The 13671-nt window shown below is 35.6% G+C and overlaps 1 protein-coding gene across 18 annotated transcripts in view; it reads right to left on the bottom strand.

The window, feature by feature from the left end:
• Positions 1 to 13671, bottom strand: part of RBBP8 (RB binding protein 8, endonuclease) — a 103656-nt gene that overhangs the window by 40196 nt on the left and 49789 nt on the right. For all 18 annotated transcript variants that reach the window (XM_008523296.2, XM_008523295.2, XM_008523294.2 and 15 more), the window contains 2 exons: positions 9219 to 9331; positions 993 to 1059 (listed from right to left, as the gene is read on the bottom strand). In XM_008523296.2, coding sequence (XP_008521518.1) covers positions 993 to 1059; positions 9219 to 9331 — 180 coding nt within the window. The remainder of the gene's footprint in view (positions 1 to 992; positions 1060 to 9218; positions 9332 to 13671) is intronic.

Here is a 13671-nt window from a genome sequence, read left to right on the forward strand (position 1 = left end):
CCTAAAAGTATACTGTAAGGATGTTAATTCCACTTGTGAGACGTGTTTATACATAAGGCAATAACTATTCTAAGCCAAAATAATATGTTACACCTGCTTAGTTTACCAAAGTTTTTGTACATGTCCCTCAAATGCAAAAGATCTTTAAGAACCCTATAAAACCATTACGACTATCCTGAATCCTAACTCAAAAAATATTACACAAGCTTTACATAAATGGGAACTAAGAGCTGGCCATCTCTCTGCTCTGCATCAGTCAGGCCATACCCAGAAAAACAGATTCTTTTTTAGATTCCACTGTTGCGTAATGGAAAGCACAGAGGCCTCTGCGTCAGAAGATAGCAGACTGAGTGATGTCTTACTACCTACTAGCTGTGAGACCACGGCAAGTTATTCGACATTTGTGCGCGTTGGTTTCCTCATCCATAAAGTAGAGATAATAAAATTACCTTAAAAGAATCATAGTGAGGATTAATAACAAATATGAAACACAAAGAAGAGTAACTAGTACACAGGATAAAAGTTATTATTTTTATTCTTTAAGAGAAATGGGGGGAAAGGAGAGAGGAACAGATGGAGAAAGAAGTTCTCCAGGCCTGAGAAGGAAAACTTAATCAGTTTGCTTTTATGAAGCTTCTGGGAAAGGGCTGGAAGAGAGGTGACAAAAACCAAATATTTATTTGAAATATAAGTATTTTAATAATTTATTATTTATAATAGGTTATAAAAATTAAAATGCTTTAAATTAAAATGTTCTGATACTTTATATATTCACGCACTAACCTAAAAGATGCATATACACTCTTCTTATATCCTCCCAAAACACAAAAACATAGCCATTTTCTTTGTATCTTTTTTTCAGAACATAATAATTTTTAAAAATGAAATCTGTAACTCAACATATCTTTACAGTTTGTTAGCTAATTAAGATGAAGAAAGAAAAATGGAGGAAAATACTCAATTTTCTGCTACAATTTAGGAAAAATACTTACTCAATTTTCTGCTGCAGCTGTTCAGAAAGCTTTTTATTTTCTTCCTGTAGAGTATTCTTTTCATTCACTTAAATATAATGTGAAAAAGAAGGCACATATTACAGCTATATTAAGACGTATATCAGGCTTTTTCAATGATTTCCACAATTATGAAGAAATTAGGATTTCTAATTCTAAGTCATAATATTAGTCAGGGTTAATGCTACTGTGCAAAACTAATTTGTTACTAGGTAGTGATTAATTGATTAATACATCTTACGTTGTGCCAGTTCCATGTAACTGATTAACTGATAATTTTATGTAATGCTTGTGGGCAAAAAAGAGTACTTCACATACTGGGGAATATAGTCTAATTATTCATATTGAGGACAAGAAAGCATTCCATCTGGTTACTCAGTCCTACTAATTTCAAATACCCTTTTAGTGAGAGTCAGTTATCCTGAAATAAATCTGATCATAAAAGAAACATAACACTATCAGTGTAACTTTTATAACAAACACTACTTAAGACAAATTTTCTTCCTTAGTCATACTCTATGTTTCATGAATAATTATATTTTCAGTAAAATGTAAATATATCCACTGAAGTACTATAAATTTGTCTGAATCTACCTTGACTAAATTTTCCTATCCATCGTTATTTTACTTATAAAGCAGAAAACCAATTTGGGGCTATTATTTCTGCTGCAGCCAGCTCAAAATTCTTATCAATCCTTAGTATGATGTCAGTAGTTAAGCATGTGTTTTACTCGGAGGACTATATCCAAGAAATCAAGTCATAGTAAATACAATTAACCTTTACCAAAGAAAGTTAATCATATTCCAAAAATTTGTTAATAATTTAGTGGTTTACAAATCTAAACATATTTCTTACATTGAGTAAACAAAAATTTTTTGACTATTTACAATATGTGAGGTAAACTACCTCCTGTGGAGGATCTAAAAAACCTTAAGATACAGACAATAACCTAAAGGAAAGTGCCCTCTAATAACAGACAAGATGTTACATAAATATGTTTTATACAACTGAAAGTGACAAGGGCGTTAGAGAGGTACAGATAAAGTACCAAAGGAAATTCCAAGGAGAAAAAGGTTACTTTGGGCCCTCGAGAAAATGAGGAAAGGATTCATCAAAGAGAGGACAACTGAGCTAGTAAGGTGACCATTCTATACAGAGAATTAATGAAACAAAGTTAGAAAGATTGGGTATCATAAATGGTAGAAAGCCTTCAAAAGCAGGCTAAGATATCTGAATATTATCTTAAAAGATTATCAGGCATCATTTTTCAAAGACGACTGATGAGAAGATTGATTTGTCAGTATGTATAGCATACATCAAAGTGAGAAGAAAGCACTGACAAGACAAGCGAGGCAATCAGAAGTCAGTATCTGGACTAAGGTGGAGGTGCAGAAACCAGAAGTGAGGACTGGCAGAAGAGCTGGTACAAAGGCAGAATCGGTAGTTATTTGGCAACTCATCCTTTGTAGGATGAAAGAAATCAAAGATGACCTTAGCTTTCGATTAAGATGCTTTACTTGACTCTCCCTCTCCAAATCCCAATGAAATGACAAAAAACCTCTAAAAATAAGTTAACTGCAATACTGAAAAACCAGAAAGGGTGCCACTAGCAGATCAGAACTATGAAAAATTCCTGAATGATTTAAAAATAGCTAAGTTCAGACTGATGGTAAAATCAAAGAAAGAGCCAAGTGGGTTTTCTAGCAGAACCTCATAGTAATTCCAATATCAGAGGCAGCAAGGTCCAGAAAATGCTGAATGGGTAAATAAAGGGTGGCTAATAGTTGCCCCTAGGCTAAAGGCCTGAGGCTAGATCTCTGGAACTTTTAATGTAGGAGAGTCCATTAATAAATACTGAAACAGAGACCAAGACAGTGCTCCCAAGCAACTTCTAGCAACCACTAGAGAAGGCACCCCTATACCCAGAAGACAAACTATCCATATACCCTACAGAAAAGCTCTCCAGAGTCAAGTGTCTTCTTCTCCCACTTTCAGCCACTGGAGTTGGGCTTCTGTAAATCAGAACCTGCGTTCACTATCAGCAAAGCAGGTATTCTTCCTTGAGCTAAGGAAGTAAGATTGCATTTAACAAAACCATCAATTTAGAGACATCTACAACTACAGATGATTAAGAGTCAATAAATACTTAAAAAATAAAATTTAAAACACTTAAATTTTTTTAAAAAAACTAAAAACCAGTCCAAAATAAGAATTAACTTCTGGATAAATAGTTTTAATAAAGCAAACAAAAGATATCTAACATCTTCAGAACGATTTCAAAGGCTGATGGATCCATTAAAAAAAAGCAACAGGCTGCCATGAAAAAGAAACGAAGGTCATAAATATTAAAAACATAATAAATGGGATGGAAGTAGAATAAATGTGATTGAAGACAGAATTAATATCCACCTAAGTAATTCTCCCAGAATTCAGTATAAAAGAAAAGTTAGGCAGCATGGGGACCCAGCATCTGTCTAATAAGAGTTCCGGAAGAAGAGACAGAAAGAATGGAAAGGAACAAATTCTCAAAGAAGTAACAGAAAAAACCTCCTCAGGCTAAGCAAACAGTTGAGGGTGGTAGAGTAGATTAGATGTTCTAACAAAGTCTTACCACAAAACAAGTAGATCTTGCATAAAAACATAATTTTTACTAAACTGCTGAGCTCACAGGAAGAGAAATCCAAGGGACTCCCATACCACCACCATAATCATCAACAAAAACGAAACAAAACTGTGAGCTAAAACTCAACCAGTGTAAGTAAGCAGATGTTGCTACCAGCTCTGGTGGAGGGACTGAACCTGAGATTGCCAGTTTAAGCCAAATTCCTGAAACTGAGCCAAAGTGATCCTAATTAACTTACCACAAGAGTCAGTAGAAAATAACTCATATATAGATTACCAAGTATTTCAGATAACAGAATTATCTTATATAGTAATGAAATGTTCAAAGGTTTAAAAATGGAATGCCTAAAATAAACACATTATAAGTTATTACAAAAAAGAAGGTAGGCAAAATTGAGATAATTTGAGCATCAATAATAATGAAGGCAATGGATTGGCACATATTGGATATATAAAATCCCATACGTCTATTATACTCAAAAAAGAGAAAGCCAGGGCCAGTCTGGTACAGTGGTTAAATTCACATGCTCAGCTTTGGTGGCAGGGGTTTGCAGGTTCAGATCCTGGGCTCAGATCTACACACCACTCATCAAGCCACGCTGTGGTGGTGTCCCATGTGCAAAATAGAGTAAGATTGCCACAGATGTCAGCTCAGTGACAATCTTCCTCACCAGAAAAAAAAGAGAAAGCCCCACTCTCATCGAAACCAAAATGAAACAGAATGCACACTTATACAAAACCTCATGTGTTACTGCTGTAGGCAACTACTATGCAAGACCTTACTCTGAAAACTGGTAATTAAAAAGAAAAAATTAAGATGTATCATGTCTTTCTAGTCAGAATCGAACTCCACGCCCCAATCCATAGCCTCAACTGATGGGGAAGAATTCTTGTTTACAGATATGTAACTATCAGTTGATAAAGGTAGAAAGAACAACAGAAATGGAAAGTTATCATTTTGTAATCTCTAATTAAATAATCGATTCAGGCAAAGATCACCAATAGATGCTAAAATCATTAAAGAAAGATTGAAGGAGAGTTTTATTTTTGCAGGATTTCATGGAATCACACATCCATCCTCCCACTCAAATTACTTGGTGGTACAAGAGGATAAGATAACTCTATCATGGAGAAATCTGGCCATCATCTTAAGTCACTGATCAATCTTAGAACCCCCAAGAGTGGAATACCCTGACAATAGCTGTCTCCTGATATGATGCAATATGAAGTAGTTTTACCTGTGAAGTACTGCTGTCAAAAATGTTTAATCCAGGGGGGATTTGGGGAGAAAAAGCAGAAAGAAAAAAGAAAAAAAGAATCCCTATTTGGGGGCCAGCCCTGTGGCCGAGTGGTTAAGTTTGCGCACTCCGCTTTGGCTCCCCAGGGTTTCGCGGGTTTGGATCCTGGGTGCAGACATGGTACCTTTCATCAAGCCATGCTGAGGCGGGCATCCCACATGCCACAACTAGAAGGACCCACAACTAAAAAAATACAACTATGTACCAGAGGGCTTTGGGGAGAAATCCAGAAGGTGGCATAATTTTAGGAAAATGGCCCTATTTCTTTCAGAAGTCAGTGTCATGAAAGGAAAAAATAAGAAAGGGAGCCATCCCACATTAAAAGCTGACAAATGCAATGTGTGGTCTGTGATTGGCAGGTTTGAACAAAACTGCTGCAAAAGACCTTAAAGTGTAGAAATATGAATATGAACTGGCTATTAGAGAATATTAGAAAATTATGGGTAATCTTTGGTAGGTAAGGTAACGATATTGTGCCTAGGTAGGAATTATCCAAGTACTTACAGAAGAAATGTTCTGATGTGTATAACTTACAGTAAAATATTTCAGTTTGAAGAAAATGAAAAAATATAGCAAAATATGAGCAACTATTAAATCTACGTGATGGGTGTATGAGGGTTCTTTACTATTCTCCCTACCTTTCTGTATGTTTTTTTAAATTTCATTTAAAAAAATGACTAAGCAGACTTTTAATAGAAACGAAAAATTTGGTTACTGAAATAAAATAACTCAGCATAACAGAACTGTTAAAGTACTTTGTATACTGAACAAGAGACCTGAAGAAATTACTCAGAATGCAGCAGAGATAAAAAAGGGGATGAAATATAGGAAAGGGATGTTAAGAGGGACAAAGGATAGAAGGACAAGGTCTCATCAGAATCCCAAAACAGAGAGAAAGGAAAAGGCACAATATTTGAAGAACTAGTAGCTGACGGTTTTCCAGATATGATTAAAGATGTGATTCCACAGATTTTGTAATGTATACTAAGCAAAATTTTTAAAAACTTAGTTGAAATTGTACTAAAACTATTTAACATTAAAAACTAAGGAAAAAAATCCTAACAGTAGCCAGGGAAAAATAATTGTTATCCTGCAAAATAGCCTTAAAAAAGTAAACGTAAAATAACAACATTTTCGGATAATAATAAGAGTGTAAAACCACAAATAACCTCTAGAGGAACTTCTAAAGGATGTATCTCAGAAAGGATAATAATCCCAAAAGGAAAGTGAGATGAAAAAAGCAATAAAAAGCAAAGAAACTGATAAACATGTATATAAGTCTTTTAAAAATGGTCTGAATAATTTTTAAAAACTTTCTAACTCATAGAGCCAAAAAAAGTAGTCTAGACTAGGCATAAATTGCATGTAAGTGGAGAAGGAGGTGATCAGAGTTAAAGGATTTTAAGTCCTCATATCATTCAGAAGAAGGTTAGGATATTAACTTTATGTTTTAGGAATATATGGTAAAATTTCAAGGTTGATCAAAAAGAACAGAAATAAAGAGTTTTAAAAAACTGTAAAGGATCAAATAAAAATGAAATAAGACAAATAAATATCCTCAAAATTCAACAACTGGGAAAAGTATAAACAAAAAGGAAAAAAAGGCAGGACAAGCAGGAAAAAGTAGCAACAAGATAGAAACAAAAATTCGTAAACCAAACACCAAAAATTCATAACCATGAAGTCCTTAGTGTTTTTATTCTTATAATAACGTCGTTTGGGATTTGACTTCGATGATTCCTCTATTGTTCATTTTAATGAAAAATCAAGTTTTCCTGAACTTTTCAGTAATCACATTGGTGATATTATTAGTGGTGTTATTCTGAGACTACTGTGCTTAATCTGGGATTAAAAAATAAGTAGTTAGGGGATATTTTAATTCTATCATCCCTGTGTCCTCAAGAACCAGCATTCTCAGTGTGGAAGAAGATATAGATGTTACTAGAAAAGAGGTTAGTAAAAGCCCTTGAGTCTTGAATTTGAATTTTCAACATTAACTTGAAATATTTTATCTATCTGAAAATTAGGCAAAGGATAATCAAGCCATTCACCCAAGAAGAACTGCAAACTAAAGATCATGTGTAAAGATACTTGAACTGAACAGTAATAAAGAGAATGGTAATTTTAAAAAGGTATCATTCCAGCCTGGTGGCACAGCGGTTAAGTGCACACATTCCACTTTGGCAGCCCAGAGTCCGCTGGTTCAGATCCCGGATGCAGACATGGCACCGCTTGGCAAGCCATGCTGTGGTAGGCGTCCCACATATAAAGTAGAGGAAGATGGGCATGGATGTTAGCTCAGGGCCAGTCTTCCACAGAAAGAAAAAAAAAAAAAAAAGAGGAGGATTGGCAGCAGTTAGCTCAGGGCTAATCTTCCTCAAAAAAAAGGTATCATTCTTTGCCTACCAGATTGGATAGTATCATTTAATACATTTTTGCCCAAAGCTGAAGAGGATGTAGGAAAATAGACATTCTCAACACTCAAACAAAAAATTGAGCATCCATCAATATGAAAAACTTAGTTGGGGGCCGGCCCAGTGGCGCAGCGGTTAAGTGCGCACGTTCCACTTTGGGGGCCTGGGGTCCACTGGTTTGGATCCCGGGTGTGGACATGGCACCACTCATCAAGCCATGCTGTGGCAGGCGTCCCACAAATAAAGTGGAGGAAGATGGGCACAGACGTTAGCTCAGGGCCAGTCTTCCTCAGCAAAAAGAGGAGGATTGGCAGATGTTAGCTCAGGGCTGATCTACCTCAAAAAAAAAAAAAAAAAAACCTTAGTCGAAATTGCACTAAAACTATATAACATTAAAAACTAAGGAAAAAAATCCTTAATAAATGCTTAAAAATGCTAAATAAACACCACCTACACTATGGAATACAATGCAGCCACAAAAAAGACAATTATCCTTATTCATTAACACCTGGGTTTTGCGCTTGTTTGGAGTTTTTGGCTATTTTTCAGACAAAGCTGATGGAAATCTGACTATTAGATATGTAGACATTACTGGAGATTATTTCTAGTACTAATGATAGTTATGGATTCAACTATATTTATTGAGATGTAATAGTTTTCTATTCATTGGTAATATTCTTAAATTCCTAAATAAACACATGCATGTATTCATACATATACACCATAGAATTCTATAGAACTAAATACATTAACATGTAAAGACTTCTTTTTTTTTCTGCTTTTTCTCCCCAAATCCCCCCAGTACCTAGTTGTATATTTTAATTGTGGGTCCTTCTAGTTGTGGCATGTGGGACACTGCTGCAGCATGGCTTGATGCGTGCTGCCATGTCTGCGCCCAGGATCCGAACCCACAAAACCCTGGGCTGCCGAAGTGGAGCACATGAACTCAACCACTTGGCCATGGGGACGGCCCCTAAAGACTTTTAATACATAATCTAAAATGAAATAACACACATTCAAACAAGAAGTATGGTATGATCCCATTAAAATTTAAAAGAGGAGAGAGAGAAGGAGGGACAGAGACAGAAAGATAGACAAATCTGGACTTGGAAACACACTTATCAGACTGTTAATAGTAGTTACCTCTGGGAGTAACATAAAACTATGTCCTTTCCATCTCTTTTTAAAATAATGAGCATATATTCTTGCTTGAGTAATCAGAGGATAGCAGTATAATAGAAAAAAATACAGTCAGAAGATAAAATTACTTGGGAAAAGAAGATTAATTAGATTTTGGACATGCTGATTGTGAGCTGCTTATGGGAAATCCAGGTAAAGGTCACTAAGAGAGTATTTAGTTAAAAGAGAAGGTTAAGAACGTTGTTAGAAGAGAAAAAAGTTAAGAGAAGGCTAAGAATCTAAGAAAACTCTACATTAAATGGATAAGGATACTCAACTGAAAACAGTATACTGTAAATAGAATGTCATGAAAACCAAAAAGTATACACCTTTGTAGAACCCTAAATTGTCTGACTTGTATTTAACTTTACTAAACAGTTAAATTACATGAAATAAAGATAAAACCAAACAGGCTAATATGGCCATATCTAAAGGAAATTTGCTTCTTGTCTTATAGCTGGTGAGACTTCAAGGCCAACGTGGTCAGTATTTGCACAATCTTTTTGCACCCTATTTCTTACTAAAATAAGCAGAAGATTAAATCTATACAAAGGGGGAAAAATGACGTGAACTTTTGCCTAAATAAGGAAAAAAATACGTAAACGATCCATTTGATTGCAACCAATTTACTAATAGGTTTTAACAAGAGTACATTATGCTTTGAATACTTAATAAGTGAAGACAGGAAACTCACTAAGCTCTGTGATAAGTTTAAGATTCTGCTGCCGGATATTTTCAAACTCCTGCTGTTTTTTCCGCATATGTTCTTCAGTTACTGCACAGCGATCACATAATCCTGCTCTTAACCTACAAAACAAAAATAAAATATTTTTAGAGAAGAACTTAAATGTTCTCAGAAAGAAAGACACAAAGTTAGGTGATGAATGTATTAATCAATCAGATGGTGGGAATCCTTTCACAATGCACACGTCTATCAAATCACTATGATGTACACTTTATTTTACAATTTTTTCAAGTATATTTCAATAAGGCTGAGATTAAAAAAAACAAAATATCAAAATATTTTTCAACTACTAAAAGATATTTACTTATATTTGAACTCCAATATTTTTATACTTTATGAAGATCTAAAGAAGTGATTTGGTAAATATAGAGAAAGTTCACTGGTTTAATGATGTATTATACCTTTAACATATTCTCAAACATGCTGAAATCAAGCTACATCATCATTTCCTACAGACTGCAATTCTCTGAAAATCTATCAATTTAAAACTCTATCCAAGAAAATTTATTTTATTTATTTATTTATTTTTTTAGATTTTATTTTTTCCTCTTTCTCCCCAAAGCCCCCCGGTACATAGTTGTATATAATTCGTTGTGGGTCCTTCTAGTTGTGGCATGTGGGACGCTGCCTCAGCATGGCCTGATGAGCAGTGCCATGTCCGCGCCCAGGATTCGAACCAATGAAACACTGGGCCGCCTGCAGCGGAGCGCGCGAACTTAACCACTCGGCCACGGGGCCAGCCCCCGAGAATTTATTTTTTGAAGAAACTGACCTTGTTTTAATTTATTATAGCCAAAATACGAATCCTAGTCCAAGATCAAGGAGCAGAATTATATCTTAAGCAAGCTTGCATCTGCATGCTCAGCACAGCATTATAACACAAAATGATTATTCAACAACTTTTTTAGTTGAATAAATACGAAAGGTCAAGGAATACAAAGTTTTAAAATAAAGTCACCTCATATTTTGCACTTCTCAGCATTAAAAAACCCCCAATGTTAGTAAAAATTCATACTGTACTACCAAGTTAAAAATAAAAAAAAGATTACAAAATAGCTTTTACTAATTATTTGTGAGTGCTGAAGGGAAGATGGAAAGAAAGGTGCGCTCCAGAATGTTAGTAATAGTTATATTTTAGGTACCAGTATTATAAGAGATTTTCTTCTTAGTGTTTTTCTATTATTTTTCAAAAATGTCTCTTTTGTTCTTCAAATAACTAGGAAAAAACGGTTAAAAGAGAGACACATACCCTACACTAGGAATTTAGGAAATACATGTTCTAAGATAATTTCAACTCAATAATTAAGTCAATAAGATACTAAGTATTTAAGTGTCTATGGAAGTCACAGCACGGTAGTATATGCCGTGAATTTCAAAATAAATTAAGGAGATAAAACATGAAAACTGTACAACTAAAACAAACAAAAAGAACCTAGAAATTTTTACATGAAACTAACATGCATTTCGACATGTTGATAAGGATGTAAAAAATAAAGATTAGAGATCATAGGTTGCATTAATAGAATTAGAATTTCTAGAATGAAGGAATAAAGAATTGGGCATATGGTTTAATTGGAGTACGTTCTGAAGACAGAAATTAGCATGATCAAGCTCTTTGAACTGCAGTGTATGATGAACAACATCTAAGATGACAAGGTGAACACTTGCACCTATTTTTGCTCCCACCCCAAATCCCACAAAACTGCAGTAAAGATATATGCATATTTTTAAAGACAAAAGCCCATGAGGACAGGGAAAATAGGAGAGAAAACAAAAAAAATAGAAAGCAAGGTAGCTAGTAGACAAACAGAAACTGACCTGAGAATGCTGACTCCTAAGCTAATGGTGGGGGAAAATCTAAAATCATGATGTCCAATATGGTAGCCACAGCTACATGTGCCTATTTCAATTTAAATAAATGAAAATAAAATAAAAATCAAGCTCCTCAAGTCACACTCAAGTGCCCAACAGCCATATGTGTCTAGTCACTACCATAGTGGACATACTGGACAGATACAAAACATTTCCATTATCACAGAAAATTCTATTAGACAACACTGAGCTAGAACCAACTCAATTTACACTAGAATTTTCAGAAGGTTCAAAAACCGATAGCAGGAATAACTGACTTAAACTATGTTTCAAGAAATTATCATAGTGACATATTCTCGCCTATATTCTGAGCAGTCAAGTGATTACCCCATTCCCAGCAGAAGACTGGAGTGACTTCATCTCTAGAGAGTCTAAAACAGAGAGTGTCTGATCTGGGAGACAGCAGGTACAGCTGAGGGTAGGAGTACAACAATGAAATGAGTGCATATGCACACCAAATTCTCAGCCCGAGCCTAGGCCCTCGTCGTCTACTTGGCGTCCAGAAGGTTGGTAGCCAGCCCTAATATACATTCTAGGAAGCAGATGTAAGGACACTTCTGTAGGAACTCTGACCAGCCTAAGAGGAAAGACCTAAAGATAACTGACATTAGGGAATCATCAGTGAAACAGACCAGATGACAGTACAGTGAAGCTCAGAGTGAAGCTCTCTCTCCACTGGGAGCTTCTAATCAACTTTTATCCCCCTCTCTTAAATATAAACAGATAACGAAGTACCAACAGACATCTGAGAAAGTGAAGGAGACTAAAGCAAACAGGATATTAAAAGAAAAAAGGGGCTGGCCCGGGAGCACAGCGGTTAAGTGTGTACGTTCTGCTTCAGCAGCCCGGGGTTGGCCAGTTAGGATCCCGGGTGAGGACATGGCACCGCTTGGCAAGCCATGCTGTGGCAGGCGTCCCACATATAAAGTAGAGGAAGATGGGCAAGGATGTTAGCTCAGGGCCAGTCTTCCTTAGCAAAAAGAGGAAGATTGGCAGCAGATTCTAGCTCAGGGCTAATCTTCCTCAAAAAAAAAAAAAAAAGAAAGAAAGAAAGAAAAGAAATATAGGCTACGTAGGGAGAAGAAAAAGATAAAACACCAACACCACCAAACTATAAAGAATACTCTCAGAGAAAGAAAAACTACCAATCTATGAAATGAAAACAGGATTGCCATAAAAGGATGTAGTCTGAGAACAAAAAAAGATCTTAGAAATTAAAAATATAACAGCATAAAAAAAAAAACAAACTCAATAGAGGGTGAGAAAATAAAGTTGAGAAAAATTTCCCCAAAAAGCAGTGTAAAAATGCAAAGAGAAAAGCTAAGAAAACTAGAAGATTATCCAAGAAGGTCCGTCATTTCAGTAATAGGAGTTCAGAAGCGTGGAGCAGTGGGGAGGGAGGCAGAAAAGGAGAAACAGAGGAACAAAAGACATAAGACATATAGAAAGCAAAATGACTGCATAAATCCAACCATATCAATAATAACATTAAACATGAACTGATTAAATACTCCAATCAAAAGGCAGAAATTATCAGACAAAAAAATAAGATGCAACTATGTGCTGTCTACTATAGACGCATTTCAGATTTGAAGAAACAAATAGGCTGAAAGCAAAAGGATGGAAAAACATATACCACACAAACAAAAACCAAAAGAGAGCTGGAGCATCCATGCCAATTAATATCAGACAAAAAAGACTTTAAGATAAAAAAGTGTTACTAGAGACAGTGAATTTTATAATAAAAGGGACAGTTCACTAGAAAAATATAACAATTATCAACACATAGGCATCTAACACTAGAGCCCCAAAATACACAGAGCAAAAATTGACAGAATTGAAGGAAGAAACAGAAATTCAACAATAGGTGTAGACTTGCACTACCAATAATGGAAAGAAAATCAGCATGGATATAGCAGACTTGAACACACTAACAACCACCAGACCCAACGACACCTACAGAACACTCCAGCCAACACTGCAGAGTGCATTCTTCTCAAGCACACTTCAAACATTCTTCAGGGAAGACCATTTTCTAGGTCACAAAACAAGTCTCATTAACTTTAAAAGCGCTGAAATTATACAAAGTGTGTTCTCTCACCACAGTGGAATTAAATGAGAAATCAACAACAAGGAAATATGAAAAATCCACAAACATGTGAATCTTAAACAACGCACTCCTAAATAAACAATGACTTAAAGAAGAAATCACAAGGGTAATTATAAATATAGGCCCATAGCTGAGTGCCAGTGCCCCAGTGCAAAATCCTACCCCCATTGGGGGGGCCCTCCAGGCCAAAGGATGGATAGCTCCCCATTTTCTTAATGAAAAGTAAAGCTCCCATGCCATACAGAGAGCCCCCAGTCCACTTCCTATTCATAGGAAAACTCCCGGGGAAGGGAGAAAGGGGAAGGGCTGGGGTAAAAACAATACACAAAAGCAGAGGACATAATGCCAACTATGCAGAAAATTCAACCCAGTCTCACATGCTTAAATACAGACAACCAAAGATCACTAACGTATGAAGCA

The sequence above is a fragment of the Equus przewalskii genome, chromosome 7 (genome assembly GCF_037783145.1).
Source record: "Equus przewalskii isolate Varuska chromosome 7, EquPr2, whole genome shotgun sequence".
Classification (NCBI taxonomy): Eukaryota; Metazoa; Chordata; class Mammalia; order Perissodactyla; family Equidae; genus Equus; species Equus przewalskii.